The sequence below is a fragment of the Dendropsophus ebraccatus genome, chromosome 4, assembly GCF_027789765.1.
Source record: "Dendropsophus ebraccatus isolate aDenEbr1 chromosome 4, aDenEbr1.pat, whole genome shotgun sequence".
Classification (NCBI taxonomy): domain Eukaryota; kingdom Metazoa; phylum Chordata; class Amphibia; order Anura; family Hylidae; genus Dendropsophus; species Dendropsophus ebraccatus.
Genome location: NC_091457.1, coordinates 4,356,225 through 4,373,629, shown reverse-complemented (window position 1 = coordinate 4,373,629; position 17,405 = coordinate 4,356,225). Strand labels below are relative to the sequence as shown.

At 53.4% G+C, this 17,405-nt stretch overlaps 1 protein-coding gene across 6 annotated transcripts in view; it reads left to right on the top strand.

Annotated features, from left to right (window-relative positions):
• The window catches only part of SCUBE2 (signal peptide, CUB domain and EGF like domain containing 2), an 83,398-nt gene extending 68,409 nt beyond the window's left edge, over positions 1–14,989 (top strand). For all 6 annotated transcript variants that reach the window (XM_069965020.1, XM_069965022.1, XM_069965019.1 and 3 more), the window contains 5 exons: positions 6,495–6,656; positions 10,146–10,343; positions 12,145–12,297; positions 12,406–12,485; positions 14,512–14,989. In XM_069965020.1, the coding sequence (XP_069821121.1) occupies positions 6,495–6,656; positions 10,146–10,343; positions 12,145–12,297; positions 12,406–12,485; positions 14,512–14,664 (746 nt within the window). In that variant the 3' untranslated portion in view covers positions 14,665–14,989. The remainder of the gene's footprint in view (positions 1–6,494; positions 6,657–10,145; positions 10,344–12,144; positions 12,298–12,405; positions 12,486–14,511) is intronic.
• Positions 14,990–17,405: the final 2,416 nt, after the last annotated feature.

The window sequence follows — 17,405 nt, the reverse complement described above, 5'->3', positions numbered from 1 at the left end:
TGAGGAGAGGAGACAGAACGCTCCAAGTAGAGGGCCGGGAGGTCGACCTGTCCTTCTACGTAGAAAGACATGGGCTTGGGGCATTCCGAGAGCATAATGGGGAAGTGGTCTGGTCCCTTCCGACACCCGGGCAGGAGGTTGGCCGTAGGAACGTGGCCCGTCTGGTATGGAGAGGCAGTGATGCGTGCCCATCCAGGGCAAAGGTGGTGGAGCTTCTCTTCCAGATGAGATTCAGGGCGAATGACATCTTTGCCCTGATCCACCCCTACGGTACCTCTGAATTCGACATCAGCTTTGTGAAGCCAGAGGGACTTGAGCTCTTCTGGTCCAATCACGAGTTGGTGAAGGATGAGCCTGTGTGGCGGGATTTCGCTGTAAAGGCGGTATCCCGTCAGAGTTCTGTCAAGAAAGTGACCGTTTTGACGCGCAACGAGTCGCTTTCTTGCTATGACATCATGACCTGGCTAGGCAGGTATGGGGAGGTGACGGACATCCCCAAGAAAAATCTGGATGAGCATGGTATTTGGTCCGGAGCCTGGACGTTTTCCGTTCGCCTCCGTCGTTCAGGCAACACTGTCGCACACATTCCATCTGCTGCCTTCCTCGGACGCGATAGGATCCAAGTCTTTTACCAGGGACAGCCGAAGCTGTGTCACAGGTGTGGGGATCCCACCCACTTTAGTGCAAACTGCACTAAGCTGATTTGTGCATTGTGCGGTGCGGAGGGTCATCTGGCTGCCGCCTGTGGCCGGATTCGCTGTCACCTGTGTGGTGACCTTGGTCACCCATTTAGCAGGTGTCCACGCTCATTCTCCAATGCTGCGGCCGCCCAAGATGGGGAGAGCCTTGTTGTTGCCTCACCTGGGGAGGGGACCAGCAGAGGAGAAAGGGCACTAGTGCCAGTGAAGAAGGTGAAAAACAAGACCCCCTCTAAGCTCAGGCGAGAGGAGAAGCGCAGAAGGAGCAGGGACCTGGGAAGTTCCCTGGTGGCAGGAGTAGTCAGTGGTCCTGCTCCAGATGCCGGCTTAGAGGGAACAGCTGAGGCTCTAGAGGATATCGAGTTAGATGAAGAGATAAGGAGACTTCGTAAAGAGGAGGCAAAGAGAGCCATTTCCTCCAGTTCCTCCCAATATGAAAGTTTGGATGAGGATGGTGGGAAAGGGCAAAATGAAAAACGTAAGTGCGACAGTAGGAGGCAAGGCCAGAAGGGACCTAGGGCATCTTCTTCTTTGTCCTCCGGTGTTGCGGGCCAAGTGCCAAAGGAAAGCCTGACTGACCCCCCTCTGATCGTTCTGTCCAATAGGTACCAGGCCCTCGGCAAATCCGAGGTTGAGGGACTGATTTTGGAGACGGTGAGGTCTCCAGGAGGTGCCGAGCCTGTTCCTTCTGAGGCTGTTTCCTCGGGAGGTCAGGTGGCTCCTGGGTCAGGAGATGAGGATCTGGGTATGGATATGTCTGCATCTTTAAAGCGGGTTAAAGAAAAGGCAAAAGGATCTTCTTCTGATGGGGAAGGTGGTAAAAAGAAGGGTAGGAAATAAAGAGACAAGGCTGTCCAACTCAATCACCCATGATGGCGGCACTCACCCCATTGACGCTGGCATCCATTAACTGTGCCAGCATTAAGTCGGATACGGCTAGATTCGCAGCCTTTGATTTTCTCGGTCGTATTAACGCCGACATTTTGTTTTTGCAGGAGACCAGGTTGACAGATCAAGCCTTGCTAGTAAAAGCCAAGCGAGAGTGGAGGCATGGACCTTCACACTGGTCTCTTGCGGCTGAGCCGTATAGTGGGGTGGCGGTCCTTTTTACCGCTCCTGTAGAATGCAGACGGGTTATTGAGTTGGAAATGGGGAGGTGCCTGATCTTGGATGTCCTCATGAGGGGGCAAGAGCTCAGGCTCATTAACATCTATGCCCCACAGACTAAGTGGGACCGTAAAAGCCTTTTCATGAGGATTAAGCCCTTTCTTTTTACGAGTCGGCAGGTGGTCTTTGGTGGAGACTTCAACACTATCACGAGGTCTCAGGACAGGAGGGGCGCCAAAGACAAGCTGGCTTATGATAGCATGGCCCTGATTAGCATAGTTAGGGAAGCTCGCCTAGAGGATGCCCACATCCGGACACCCTCGGGCCACGCGGGTTTCACCTATCATCGAGGTAGCTGCAGGTCTAGATTAGACAGGTTTTATTTAAAGGAGGAAGCCGTCTCTTCCGCAGTGTCCGTGGTTGAGGTGGAGTTCTCCGACCACTGTCTAATTTTGTTTTCCCTGAATGTTTCAGAGACCCCCCGGATGGGTAGAGGCTACTGGAGGCTGAATTCGTCCCTCCTGGAAGAAGCAGAGGTAAGACAATCCTTTGAGGATTTTCTTCAGAGTCAGGTACCTCTACTGGGCCTATGTAGTAGTAAGTCAGAGTGGTGGGAGATATTCAAGAAGCGGGTTGCGAGGTTCTTCCGCCAGCTCTCGAGCCTCAGATCCCTGAATAGGTATCGTGTGTATCAGGGCCTGAGGAGGAAACTCGAGCATCTCGTCTCGACTGGAGGTAGTAGAGAGGAGATCTCCAGAGTGAAAGCCTTGCTCATGAGGTGTCAGTATGATAGGCACACATCTTTAGTTTTTGAGAGGGATTTCGGGAGGTACCGCTCGCCCGACCCCTACAGAAACTGCAAGATGTCAGTGAATAGTAAGATCGTGACTGGACTGGTTGATAGTACGGGATCTCTGAACCGGTCCAGATCAGGGATCCTGGAGGTCATCAGATCCTTTTACTCACACCTCTTGGGGAGGAAGGATCTAGATCGAGATGTGATGTCGGGTTTCCTGGCTGAAACCATTCCTGAGCCAGGGGTAGACCCCTCTCTTGATGTTTTGGCAGAAGAGATCAGGGAAGAGGAAGTTAGACTGGCGATTGAAGGGCTTGCCCTGAAGAAGTCGCCAGGTCCAGATGGCTTAACATCTGAGTGGTATAAGACCTTCAGGGACCTCTTGGTTCCCCTCTTGACCGAGGTCTTCAATGAGTGTCTCTCCTCGGGCACTCTGCCGAGGTCAATGAGGAGGTCAGCCCTGATTCTTCTGTCAAAGGGTAAAGATTCGAGCCGTATTGAGAATTGGAGGCCCATAGCTCTTCTCAATGCGGACAGGAAGATTCTGGCCAAGATACTGTTTAATCGGCTGGTGAAGTTTGCACCCCGGCTCCTTTCGGGGGCTCAGCACTGCTCTGTTCCAGGCCGAAGCACCTTAAGTGCTGTCCTTAGTGTCAGGGAGGCAGTGGAGCGGAGTAGTGCGGGTCTTTGGAAGGGGTACTTGCTGTCCTTGGATCAGGCCAAAGCATTTGATCGGGTGAACCATGAGTACCTCTGGTCCGTCCTTCTGAGATATGGCCTACCAGATACTTTTGTCAATTGGCTTAAGATCTTGTATGCAGGGGCAGAGAGTTTCCCGCTGGTGAACGGTTGGTCTGGCCGCTCTTTTGAGGTTGGGTCTGGTGTTCGCCAGGGCTGTCCTTTGAGCCCACTGTTGTATGTGTTCGCGATCGACCCTTTCCTTAGGAGGGTTGGTTGTGGACCGTTGGCAGGGGTCGGGATGAGCCTGGAGGAGCCAGAAGCCACCCTGAGAGTGGTAGCGTACGCTGATGATGTCACTGTTTTTGTATCCTCGAGAGGGGAGGCAGTTATGGTGATGTCTGAAGTGGAGCGCTACTCGGAGGCATCCGGGTCCAAGATCAACCGGGACAAGTGTGAGAGTCTCTGGCTGGGAGGGGGGGATCCCAGGTTTGATCTCCCGGGCACCCTTCCAGAGCCCCAAGAGTCAGCAAAAGTATTGGGCATCACATTTGGCCAGGGTGATTACCCCACTAAAAACTGGGATGGTAGGCTCCTGGATGCCACTCGGAAGGTGGATCAGTGGAAAGGTTGGTCTTTAACCTTAAGGGAAAGGGTGCACCTGATCAAATCATACCTGCTCCCTTTGTTTATCTACCTGGGCAGTGTATGTATCTTGCCAGAGGCTTCCTATACTAGGATCTACAGCCTGTTCTTCCAGCTGTTATGGGGGAATAGGCTGAACCTGGTCAAGAGAGAGGTTACGTACCGCACGAGGAGACTAGGGGGTTTGTCTATGGTGAACCCTGTGGTGTTCTTAGTGAACACCTTCTTGAAAGCTAACATCGCAAACCTCTGGAAGGAGAGGGCTCCTCCGTGGGTACTCTCCTGCAGGGAATGGTTTCGGCCTTTCTTCCAGGAATGGGAGACAGGAGGGCGAGTGAAGGACCTTCGTACACCCCATGGATATCTTCCGGCTTACGCTACCCTGACTCTGAAGATGATACGTCGGTGGGGTCTGGGAATGTGGGAGATCAGGACTCAGTCAAGGAAATTCCTTGACCAAAGGGTTCTGTTGACCCATTTCCAGAAGCCCCTGGCGCTCAGGGATTGCCCAGGTCAGGATCTGAGGGTTGGGTTAAGTCTATTGAACTCAAAGAGGATCCCCCAGAAGTTTTGGGACTTGGCCTGGCGCTGCTTCCAGGGGAAGCTATATGTGAGGGACAATTTGAAGTGCAGGAGCTCCGATGATCGGGGGTGTCCCCGAGAGGAGTGTGGAAATACGCTGGAGAGCATGGATCATTTCCTGCTTCATTGTCCCTTCAATATAGGGGTTTACACCAGGGTGGGCGCCTCCATAGGTTGGAGTCAGTTAGCCAGCCTCACCTATCCGGAGTGGGCTTATGGGGCATTCAGGAACCTGGGTGGCCGAGATCGCTGCACGTTATTTCTAGTCAGCTTAGTAGTTAGGTACCACACGTGGAACGCACGGTGTCTAGTATCTACACAGCGTAGAGTCCTCTCCGAGGTGGAGGTCTGTAGGAACATCACTGGTGACCTCGGGAAGATCAGGTCTTTGGAGTATGGCAGGCTGGGTACCAGTAGGGCTTCTCTCCTGTGGAGAGGGTTTTCCTTTGCTGTGCCCTAGGTACTGAGCCCACTGGGTGAGGGACCATAATTCTGGTTAGGGACAGAGTAGATAGGGACAGAGGTAGGGAGAGTGTGAGGGTTAGATTAATATTTAGGGATAGTAGTAGGGAGAGGGTAGGGTGAATAGTCAGGGATAGGTTATAAATTATTATGGTACCCGGTCTGCCATCCTCCGATCCCGGTGGGGGGCTGTGCATGACACTTTAGCTTTTTGTTTTAACTTTCTATTCAGTTATAAACAGTAAAGGGCTTACAGGCTACCGAACTTGAGCCTTGTTGTTATGTGTTGTGGTGTTGGTGTTTTAGGTAGTTTGGTAAGTTGAGGGCTGGATAAGCCCTATGGACGGTTATAGTTATTGTATATGGTATTGGTATAGGATAGGTTGGGAGGGGTGATGGGGGGTTTACATCGCATGCTTTTTCCTGGATGAGTACTTGGGGTTCTGGCATGGGTCACTGAGGGACAAGAACTGAACTTATGGACCCAGACTCATGTCCAGATTTGGGGTGTGGGTGATGGGGTTTGTAGTTAGAATATTAGATAGGTTTATGTAATTTGATTGCTATAATTTTATTATTATTTGCATTATTGTTTATTAGTATACATTATTATTATTATTATTATTATTATTATTATTATTATTATTATTATTATTATTATTATTATCATATTTTATCTTTAAGTATATAAGGCAGCCGGACCTGGTATTCTCAAGTTAGTATTTGATGTTTCCATTTGTACTAACTTTGTTTTGTTAGGTTAGTTTTAGTTGAGGATAGTTTCTTAACTGTTAAAGTTGTGTATTGTGTGTGTGTGTGTGTGTGTGTGTGTGTGTGTGTGGGGGGGGTTAGGTGGGAGTTATGTATATGGGGATGGGAGGTTTGGTTGGTGAATTGTGCTGGGGTGTGTGTGAGTGGGGGGTGCTGTGTGTGTGTTGAAGGAAAAAAAAAAAAAAAGAAAAAAAAAAAAGCTTTGTGTAGTTTTGGTCTCTTATTTTGTTCAGTTATGTCCAAGCAGGGACTGTATTAAGTTGGAGACAAGAATGGCTCAAACCTTGTTATAGCTTTTTGGCCCTTGGTCTAAAGTGGCTTTACTATATTATTTCTGTGTGCTGTGAGGTGTGAGTGTGGGGTAGGTAGTAGCGGTGGTGGGGGTAGTAATAGTTGTAAGTTTGGGGGATTTTGGTAGTATCTTATAATGAAGCTGGACTGGCCAGTGAGGCAGGTGTGAGGGATGATTTCCTTTCCGTAAAGACATTGTTTAAGAATTTATTAATTTGTTGTTTTTGTTATAAGCAGAAAAGCTTTGTATTTGTTTTTGTTCTGGCTGATGGAGCCGCGTTTATGTTTATGTAGTTATACTTGTTATGTTTTATATTTTTCTAATAAAAAGAATTACAGGATCAGTAATGTAATGTATGTACACAGTGACCCCACCAGCAGAATAGTGAGTGCAGCTCTGGAGTAATGGGTGTCTATGGTGACAGACATTGATATCATTAACCCTTGTCTCTCTGTTCTCACAGTTCAGTGCTCTCCAGGACATTCGTATAACACAACGACACACAGATGCATCCGGTGCCCGGTGGGGACGTATCAGCCGGAGTTCGGGCAGAGTTATTGTATTTCCTGCCCGGGGAACACCAGCACCGACTTTGACGGATCCACTAACATTACCCAGTGTAAAAGTGAGTGACCAGTACAGAGTCGGCTCCGGTATAGATCGGGAGAGCTGGGGAGAGCCGACTGTCTGGAGCTGTAATACAGATACTGGTATTATAGGGTTATTACACTATAGAGGGCGGGGGAGGGGGGTGCTCCTTACTGGAAGCAGCAGAGGGGGATTAGTCAGTGGCTGTGGTGTTATATATCTGCACTCTGTATGTGACGGGGTTAAGCACCTCGATGGCAGGCAGCTGTGATATTTGGCACTGGGCGGTCACTGGCTTCCATCACCTTCCAGAAACCATAGAGGTTGATGATTGTGGAGGGTTTGGCGCCCGTCCCCCTCCCCGCTCCAGCTGGAAGGTTTATACAATAGACTCATAAGACTTGGAGGGAATTGTTACTGATACAATGTATGAAGTGTCAGTCCCATGTAAGAGCGCCAGGGAGCGGAGGGGGGGGGGGGGGGGGGGGGAGAAGGGGGGATACATGGGGGGGAGCGGGGGGGATCCATGAGGGGGAGCGAATGTGATACATGGGGGGAGTTTGGGGGATACAGGAGGGGGGATACATGGGGGGAGTGTGGGGGATACATGGGGGGAGCGGGGGGGATAAATACGGGGGCTAATGTGCTTAAAGTGACAGGAATAATAGATGTGGGTCTGTAGGGGGGGCACTGAGACCACCGGGCGCTGACTACAGATCTCACCAGAGACTGGTGGGAGATGTAGGGGAAAAGTACAGGGCTGGTATACAGGCCCCGCCAGAGAGGGGGGACCAGGGGGGTAAGACACCAGGATATGCCCGGGCACTGCCAGGATCCAAGAGATCAGGGACACAGAACCCAGACTGCATCCCCCTTATCATCTGTGCCCCTCCACTCAGTACTGTGCCCCCTAGTGTCCCTCCCACTCAGTACTGTGCCCCCTAGTGTCCCTCCCACTCAGTACTGTGCCCCCTAGTGTCCCTCCCACTCAGTACTGTGCCCCTCAGTGTCCTCCCACTCAGTACTGTGCCCCTCAGTGTCCTCCCACTCAGCACTGTGCCCCTCAGTGTCCTCCCACTCAGTACTGTGCCCCTCAGTGTCCTCCCACTCAGTACTGTGCCCCTCAGTGTCCTCCCACTCAGTACTGTGCCCCTCAGTGTCCTCCCACTCAGTACTGTGCCCCTCAGTGTCCTCCCACTCAGTACTGTGCCCCCCAGTGTCCTCCCACTCAGCACTGTGCCCATCAGTGTCCTCCCACTCAGCACTGTGCCCCTCAGTGTCCTCCCACTCAGCACTGTGCCCCTCAGTGTCCTCCCACTCAGCACTGTGCCCCTCAGTGCCCTCCCACTCAGTACTGTGCCCCCTAGTGTCCCTTCCACTCAGCACTGTGCCCCTCAGTGTCCTCCCACTCAGTACTGTGCCCCTCAGTGTTCTCCCACTCAGTACTGTGCCCCCTAGTGTCCCTTCCACTCAGCACTGTACCCCTCAGTGTCCTCCCACTCAGTACTGTGCCCCCCAGTGTCCTCCCACTCAGCACTGTGCCCATCAGTGTCCTCCCACTCAGCACTGTGCCCATCAGTGTCCTCCCACTCAGCACTGTGCCCCTCAGTGTCCTCCCACTCAGTACTGTGCCCCTCAGTGTCCTCCCACTCAGTACTGTGCCCCTCAGTGTCCTCCCACTCAGTACTGTGCCCCCTAGTGTCCCTTCCACTCAGCACTGTGCCCCTCAGTGTCCTCCCACTCAGTACTGTGCCCCTCAGTGTCCTCCCACTCAGCACTGTGCCCCCCAGTGTCCTCCCACTCAGTACTGTGCCCCCCAGTGTCCTCCCACTCAGCACTGTGCCCCCTAGTGTCCCTTCCACTCAGCACTGTGCCCCTCAGTGTCCTCCCACTCAGTACTGTGCCCCTCAGTGTCCTCCCACTCAGTACTGTGCCCCCTAGTGTCCCTCCCACTCAGCACTGTGCCCCCCAGTGTCCTCCCACTCAGTACTGTGCCCCTCAGTGTCCTCCCACTCAGTACTGTGCCCCTCAGTGTCCTCCCACTCAGTACTGTGCCCCTCAGTGTCCTCCCACTCAGTACTGTGCCCCTCAGTGTCCTCCCACTCAGCACTGTGCCCCTCAGTGTCCTCCCACTCAGTACTGTGCCCCCTAGTGTCCCTTCCACTCAGCACTGTGCCCCCCAGTGTTCTCCCACTCAGCACTGTGCCCCCCAGTGTCCTCCCACTCAGCACTGTGCCCATCAGTGTCCTCCCACTCAGTACTGTGCCCCTCAGTGTCCTCCCACTCAGTACTGTGCCCCTCAGTGTCCTCCCACTCAGTACTGTGCCCCTCAGTGTCCTCCCACTCAGTACTGTGCCCCTCAGTGTCCTCCCACTCAGTACTGTGCCCCCCCAGTGTCCTCCCACTCAGTACTGTGCCTCCCCAGTGTCCTCCCACTCAGTACTGTGCCCCCCCCAGTGTCCTCCCACTCAGTACTGTGCCCCTCAGTGTCCTCCCACTCAGTACTGTGCCCCTCAGTGTCCTCCCACTCAGCACTGTGCCCCTCAGTGTCCTCCCACTCAGCACTGTGCCCCCTAGTGTCCCTTCCACTCAGCACTGTGCCCCCCAGTGTTCTCCCACTCAGCACTGTGCCCCCCAGTGTCCTCCCACTCAGCACTGTGCCCCTCAGTGTCCTCCCACTCAGTACTGTGCCCCTCAGTGTCCTCCCACTCAGTACTGTGCCCCTCAGTGTCCTCCCACTCAGTACTGTGCCCCTCAGTGTCCTCCCACTCAGTACTGTGCCCCTCAGTGTCCTCCCACTCAGTACTGTGCCCCCCCAGTGTCCTCCCACTCAGTACTGTGCCCCCCCAGTGTCCTCCCACTCAGTACTGTGCCCCTCAGTGTCCTCCCACTCAGTACTGTGCCCCTCAGTGTCCTCCCACTCAGTACTGTGCCCCTCAGTGTCCTCCCACTCAGTACTGTGCCCCCTAGTGTCCTCCCACTCAGTACTGTGCCCCCCCAGTGTCCTCCCACTCAGTACTGTGCCCCCCCAGTGTCCTCCCACTCAGTACTGTGCCCCCCCAGTGTCCTCCCACTCAGTACTGTGCCCCTCAGTGTCCTCCCACTCAGTACTGTGCCCCCTAGTGTCCTCCCACTCAGCACTGTGCCCCCCCAGTGTCCTCCCACTCAGTACTGTGCCCCTCAGTGTCCTCCCACTCAGTACTGTGCCCCCCCAGTGTCCTCCCACTCAGTACTGTGCCCCCCCAGTGTCCTCCCACTCAGTACTGTGCCCCCCCAGTGTCCTCCCACTCAGTACTGTGCCCCTCAGTGTCCTCCCACTCAGTACTGTGCCCCCCCAGTGTCCTCCCACTCAGTACTGTGCCCCCCCAGTGTCCTCCCACTCAGTACTCAGGATCAGAGGGCAGTGGTCAGGTGGGAGGAGCATGAGGAATGTTTGGTGTCGGTGTAGAAACGTGCTGCCGGATAATACATAATCACCATGGTAACCATATTGTCCCTGGTGTAAGGTGTTGTCTCTTCTCCTCAGACCGCCAGTGCGGGGGGGAGCTGGGGGATTACTCCGGTTACATCGAGTCTCCCAATTACCCCGGGAATTACCCCGCAAACACGGAGTGCACATGGAACATCAGCCCGCCCCCCAAGAGGCGGATCCTCATCGTGGTGCCAGAAATCTTCCTGCCAATAGAAGATGAATGTGGAGATTACCTGGTGATGAGGAAGAGCCGTGAGTATCTGCACCAGGTTACAGCGCCCTCTATCTGGTGGTCGGGTTACAGCGCCCTCTATCTGGTGGTCGGGTTACAGCGCCCTCTATGTGGTGATCGGGTTACAGCGCCCTCTATCTGGTGGTCGGGTTACAGCGCCCTCTATCTGGTGGTCGGGTTACAGCGCCCTCTATCTGGTGGTCGGGTTACAGCGCCCTCTATCTGGTGATCGGGTTACAGCGCCCTCTATCTGGTGGTCGGGTTACAGCGCCCTCTATGTGGTGGTCGGGTTACAGCGCCCTCTATGTGGTGGTCGGGTTACAGCGCCCTCTATCTGGTGGTCAGGTTACAGCGCCCTCTATCTGGTGGTTGGGTTACAGCGCCCTCTATCTGGTGGTCGGGTTACAGCGCCCTCTATGTGGTGATCGGGTTACAGCGCCCTCTATCTGGTGATCTGCTTACAGCGCCCTCTATCTGATGATCAGGTTACAGCGCCCTCTATGTGGTGATGGGGTTACAGTGCCCTCTATGTGGTGGTCGGGTTACAGCGCCCTCTGTGGTGATCGGGTTACAGCGCCCTCTATCTGGTGGTCGGGTTACAGCGCCCTCTATGTGGTGGTCGGGTTACAGCGCCCTCTATGTGGTGGTCGGGTTACAGCGCCCTCTATCTGGTGGTCGGGTTACAGCGCCCTCTATGTGGTGGTCGGGTTACAGCGCCCTCTGTGGTGATCGGGTTACAGCGCCCTCTATCTGGTGGTCGGGTTACAGCGCCCTCTATGTGGTGGTCGGGTTACAGCGCCCTCTATGTGGTGGTCGGGTTACAGCGCCCTCTATCTGGTGGTCGGGTTACAGCGCCCTCTATCTCATGGTCGGGTTACAGCGCCCTCTATGTGGTGGTCGGGTTACAGCGCCCTCTATCTGGTGGTCGGGTTACAGCGCCCTCTATCTGGTGGTCAGGTTACAGCGCCCTCTATCTGGTGGTTGGGTTACAGCGCCCTCTATGTGGTGGTCGGGTTACAGCGCCCTCTATGTGGTGATCGGGTTACAGCGCCCTCTATCTCATGGTCGGGTTACAGCGCCCTCTATCTGGTGGTTGGGTTACAGCGCCCTCTATCTGGTGGTCGGGTTACAGCGCCCTCTATCTGGTGGTCGGGTTACAGCACCCTCTATCTGGTGATGGGGTTACAGCGCCCTCTATCTGGTGGTCGGGTTACAGCGCCCTCTATCTGGTGATGGGGTTACAGCGCCCTCTATCTGGTGGTCGGGTTACAGCGCCCTCTATCTGGTGGTCGGGTTACAGCGCCCTCTATCTTGTGATGGGGTTACAGCGCCCTCTATGTGGTGGTCGGGTTACAGCGCCCTCTATCTGGTGGTCGGGTTACAGCGCCCTCTATCTTGTGATGGGGTTACAGCGCCCTCTATCTGGTGGTCGGGTTACAGCACCCTCTATCTGGTGGTCGGGTTACAGCACCCTCTATCTGGTGATGGGGTTACAGCACCCTCTATCTGGTGATGGGGTTACAGCGCCCTCTATCTGGTGATGGGGTTACAGCGCCCTCTATCTGGTGATGGGGTTACAGCGCCCTCTATCTGGTGATGGGGTTACAGCGCCCTCTATCTGGTGATCAGGTTACAGCGCCCTCTATGTGGTGGTCGGGTTACAGCGCCCTCTATCTGGTGATGGGGTTACAGCGCCCTCTATGTGGTGATGGGGTTACAGCGCCCTCTATCTGGTGATGGGGTTACAGCGCCCTCTATCTTGTGATGGGGTTACAGCGCCCTCTATCAGTTACTGATGGAAATTCTTTCTTTCTCGTGAAGCTTCCTCCAATTCAGTGACGACATACGAGACTTGTCAGACCTACGAGCGTCCGATCGCCTTCACCTCGCGGTCCAAGAAGCTCTGGATACAGTTCAGGTCTAATGAGGGCAACAGCGCCAAAGGCTTCCAGGTCCCGTATGTCACGTATGATGGTAAGAACCAATAATTGCCCCCCCGGTGTACGGCCGAACTCCCCTGTAGATTGTAAGCTCTTCTGGTCCCTGCTCCTCTATCCTTTCATCTATTCTTGTTCATTATAGAGGATTATCAGGAGCTGATCGAGGATATTGTCCGCGACGGGAGATTATACGCGTCCGAAAATCACCAGGAGATATTAAAGGTGAGCCACATATCTACTGCTCTCTGGTATCAGCCATAGTGATGCAGTTACTGCTCCCTGGTATCAGCCATAGTGATTGCAGCTACTGCTTCCTGGTATCAGCCATAGTGATTGCAGCTACTGCTCCCTGGTATCATCTATAGTGATTGCAGCTACTGCTCCCTGGTATCAGCCATAGTGATTGCAGCTACTGCTCCCTGGTATCATCTATAGTGATTGCAGCTACTGCTCCCTGGTATCATCTATAGTGATTGCAGCTACTGCTCCCTGGTATCAGCCATAGTGATTGCAGCTACTGCTCCCTGGTATCATCTATAGTGATGCAGCTACTGCTCCCTGGTATCAGCCATAGTGATGCAGCTACTGCTCCCTGGTATCATCTATAGTGATGCAGCTACTGCTCCCTGGTATCAGCCATAGTGATTGCAGCTACTGCTCTCTGGTATTAGCCATAGTGATGCAGCTACTGCTCCCTGGTATCAGCCATAGTGATTGCAGCTACTGCTCCCTGGTATCATCTATAGTGATTGCAGCTACTGCTCCCTGGTATCAGCCATAGTGATGCAGCTACTGCTCCCTGGTATCAGCCATAGTGATGCAGCTACTTCTCCCTGGTATCAGCCATAGTGATTGCAGCTACTGCTCTCTGGTATCAGCCATAGTGATGCAGCTACTGCTCCCTGGTATCAGCCATAGTGATGCAGCTACTGCTCCCTGGTATCAGCCATAGTGATTGCAGCTACTGCTCCCTGGTATCATCTATAGTGATTGCAGCTACTGCTCCCTGGTATCAGCCATAGTGATGCAGCTACTGCTCCCTGGTATCAGTTATAGTGATGCAGCTACTGCTCCCTAGTATCAGCCATAGTGATGCAGCTACTGCTCCCTGGTATCATCTATAGTGATTGCAGCTACTGCTCCCTGGTATCAGCCATAGTGATGCAGCTACTGCTCTCTGGTATCAGCCGTAGTGATGCAGCTACTTCTCCCTGGTATCAGCCGTAGTGATGCAGCTACTGCTCCCTGGTATCAGCCATAGTGATGCAGCTACTGCTCCCTGGTATCAGCCATAGTGATGCAGCTACTTCTCCCTGGTATCAGCCATAGTGATGCAGCTACTGCTCTCTGGTATCAGCCATAGTGATGCAGCTACTGCTCCCTGGTATCAGCCATAGTGATGCAGCTACTGCTCCCTGGTATCAGCCATGGTGATGCAGTTACTGCTCCCTGGTATCAGCCATAGTGATTGCAGCTACTGCTCCCTAGTATCAGCCATAGTGATGCAGATACTGCTCCCTGGTATCAGCCATAGTGATGCAGCTACTGCTCCCTGGTATCAGCCATAGTGATTGCAGCTACTGCTCCCTGGTATCAGCCATAGTGATGCAGCTACTGCTCCCTGGTATCAGCCATAGTGATGCAGCTACTGCTCCGTGTTATCAGCCATAGTGAATGCAGCTGTTTCTCCCTGGTATCAGCCATAGTGATGCAGTTACTGCTTCCTGGTATCAGCCATAGTGATTGCAGCTACTGCTCCCTGTTATCAGCCATAGTGATTGCAGCTACTGCTCCCTGTTATCAGCCATAGTGATTGCAGCTACTGCTCCCTGGTATCAGCCACTGCTCCCTGGTATCAGCCATATTGATTGCAGCTACTGCTCCCTGGTATCATCTATGTCAGACTAGGGCAGCTGCTGTCATCCCTCCCCATCCCTATCTCACGTGCTCAGAGCAGTTACAAGGACCCACCACCTTCATACATTACAGCGCTCCATTTACTGCTAAACTACAACCCCCATCAGAGCTAAAGCTTTGGCTGTCCAGGGATGATGGGAGTAGTGCAGACATACCTTGGTGAGGCTGTTATGACGGCGAGCACATAGACGTCTGCTAGATACACTCAGCTCAGTGACGTGTGGCTGTGTGCTGTGTCATACCGCCCCCTGGTGGCCACATCTCTCATTTACAGCCCCTGCTCTGCTGGCGTCCTGCTTGGCCACAGCTCTGACTCTTCTGTCTTCTGCAGGATAAGAAGCTGATCAAGGCGCTGTTTGACGTCCTCGCGCACCCACAGAACTATTTCAAGTACACGGCTCAAGAATCCAGGGAGATGTTCCCCAAATCCTTCATCAGACTCCTGCGCGCCAAAGTCTCCAGATTCCTGCGACCGTATAAATGAGAAGAGACCCGGATTTCCCGCCGCAGCTACCCGTCCCTTCTGCCAGAGGCTGGATCTCATGGGTGCAATGGCGTCCCCCAGGGGGCAGTACTGGGATTGCTTCACCACTCACACCGACGACCCTTGAACTGGAGATTTTAGGGCGAAACTTAACTTAAACCAGGACAACGTCCCGATGGATCTGAGGCGGCTGAACTGTAACGACCAGAGGGATCACGTATGTTATTATGGGGCAATGGACTGTACCACCCGGGCCCTGCGGACTGTACCACCTGGGTTCTGTGGACTGTACCACCCGGGCCCTGCGGACTGTACCACCCGGGCCCTGCGGACTGTACCACCTGGGCTCTGTGGACTGTACCACCTGGGCTCTGTGGACTGTACCACCTGGGTTCTGTGGACTGTACCACCCAGGTCTTGCGGACTGTACCACCTGGGTTCTGTGGACTGTACCACCCGGGCCCTGCGGACTGTACCACCTGGGTTCTGTGGACTGTACCACCCAGGTCTTGCGGACTGTACCACCTGGTTCTGTGGACTGTACCATGTGGTACACTGAGCTGAACGTTTCGTTTCGCGTTTTGGATTTTTCTTTTTTTTCCTTTTCTTTGGACACAAATTTTTTTTGAAATCCCTAAATATTGGAGAACTTTTTGTATCCGAGGAGGGTGAGCGAGCGTGTATCTGAGGACGTACAGTGCTGGACGCTGAGATAGACTGCCGGTGGGGGGTGGACTGGGGTTGATCACACTGGTTCTGCAGAGCCTCGCGGGTTCTGCAGAGGTTGCGCCTTTTCCTGGATTTGGCTGTAAACGTTGTACAGACTTTCTCCGCACTATAATTATACAGCGTCTACTCTACAAGAGTCCGGCTGCCCTGGTGTCGCAGGCTGCTGGGGTATGGAGAGAATATGTTTTTAGCTTTGTGGATTAATAAAAGCGCTTATTCCCCGTCCTGCTGGACTCGTATTTGTGCTGGGGGGGTTGGGGCGTTGGTGTCAGGGACTTAAGGCCCTATTCCACGGAACGATTATCGTATTCGGCCAATATCGGCCTTTACGGCCGTTATCGTCCCATGGAATAGAAGGCAACGATCAGCCGACGTCATTGCAGTCGTTTGTTTTTCAACATGTTTAAAAACAAAGGACTCATACAGCAACGATCTGCTGCGGTGGGTCCGTGGAATAGGAGCAGCAGACCATTGTTATATGCTATGGGCTGCCCGGACGATCTAGCGATCACCCGAGCAGCCCCCCCCAGTAGTTCCCCGCGGCCCCTCCCGCAATCACCCGCTGGCTGCTGCTGCGTTCATTAGCGGCGGCATCGAGCGGGGAACGAGGAGCAGACGAGCGCTGACATTGCTCGTTTGCTCATCACAGTCGGCCCGTGGAATAGGGCCTTAAGGTGTCCAAAGATCACTGTGTCCTGCTGGGTGGTATATACAGTATACAGCCCCTGGTGATCTAGTGGTATATACAGTATACAGCCCCTGGTGATCTAATGGTATATACAGAATACAGCCATGTATACAGTACGCATCTGTTGGTGATCTCATACCACTAGATCACCAGGGGCCGGGTACTGTATATACCACTAGATCACAAGGGGCCGGGTACTGTATATATCACTAGATCACCAGGGGCCGGGTACTGTATATACCACTAGATCACCAGGGGCCGGGTACTGTATATATCACTAGATCACCAGGGGCCGGGTACTGTATATACCACTAGATCACCAGGGGCCGGGTACTGTATATATCACTAGATCACCAGGGGCCGGGTACTGTATATATCACTAGATCACCAGGGGCCGGGTACTGTATATACCACTAGATCACAAAGGGGTGGGTACTGTATATACCACTAGATCACCAGGGGCCAGGTACTGTATATACCACTAGATCACCAGGGGCCAGGTACTGTATATATCACTAGATCACCAGGGGCCAGGTACTGTATATACCACTAAATCACCAAGGGCCGGGTACTGTATATACCACTAGATCACCAGGGGTCGGGTACTGTATACACCACTAGATCACTAGGGGCCGGGTGCTGTATATACCACTAGATCACCTGAGGCCGGGTGCTGTATATACCACTAGATCACCAGGGGCCGGGTACTGTATACACCACTAGATCACCAGGGGCCGGGTACTGTATACACCACTAGATCACCAGGGGCCGGGTACTGTATATACCACTAGATCACCAGGGGCCGGGTGCTGTATACACCACTAGATCACTAGGGGCCGGGTGCTGTATATACCACTAGATCACCTGGGGCTGGGTACTGTATATACCACTAGATCACCTGAGGCCGGGTGCTGTATATACCACTAGATCACCAGGGGCCGGGTACTGTATACACCACTAGATCACCAGGGGCCGGGTACTGTATACACCACTAGATCACCAGGGGCCGGGTACTGTATATACCACTAGATCACCAGGGGCCGGGTGCTGTATACACCACTAGATCACTAGGGGCCGGGTGCTGTATATACCACTAGATCACCTGGGGCTGGGTACTGTATATACCACTAGATCACCAGGGGCCGGGTGCTGTATATACCACTAGATCACCAGGGGCCGGGTGCTGTATATACCACTAGATCACCAGGGGCCGGGTGCTGTATATACCACTAGATCACCAAGAGCCGGGTACTGTATATACCACTAGATCACCATTATGGTATATATATAATACGCAGTTCTTGGTCTTTGCACTGAACAAGCA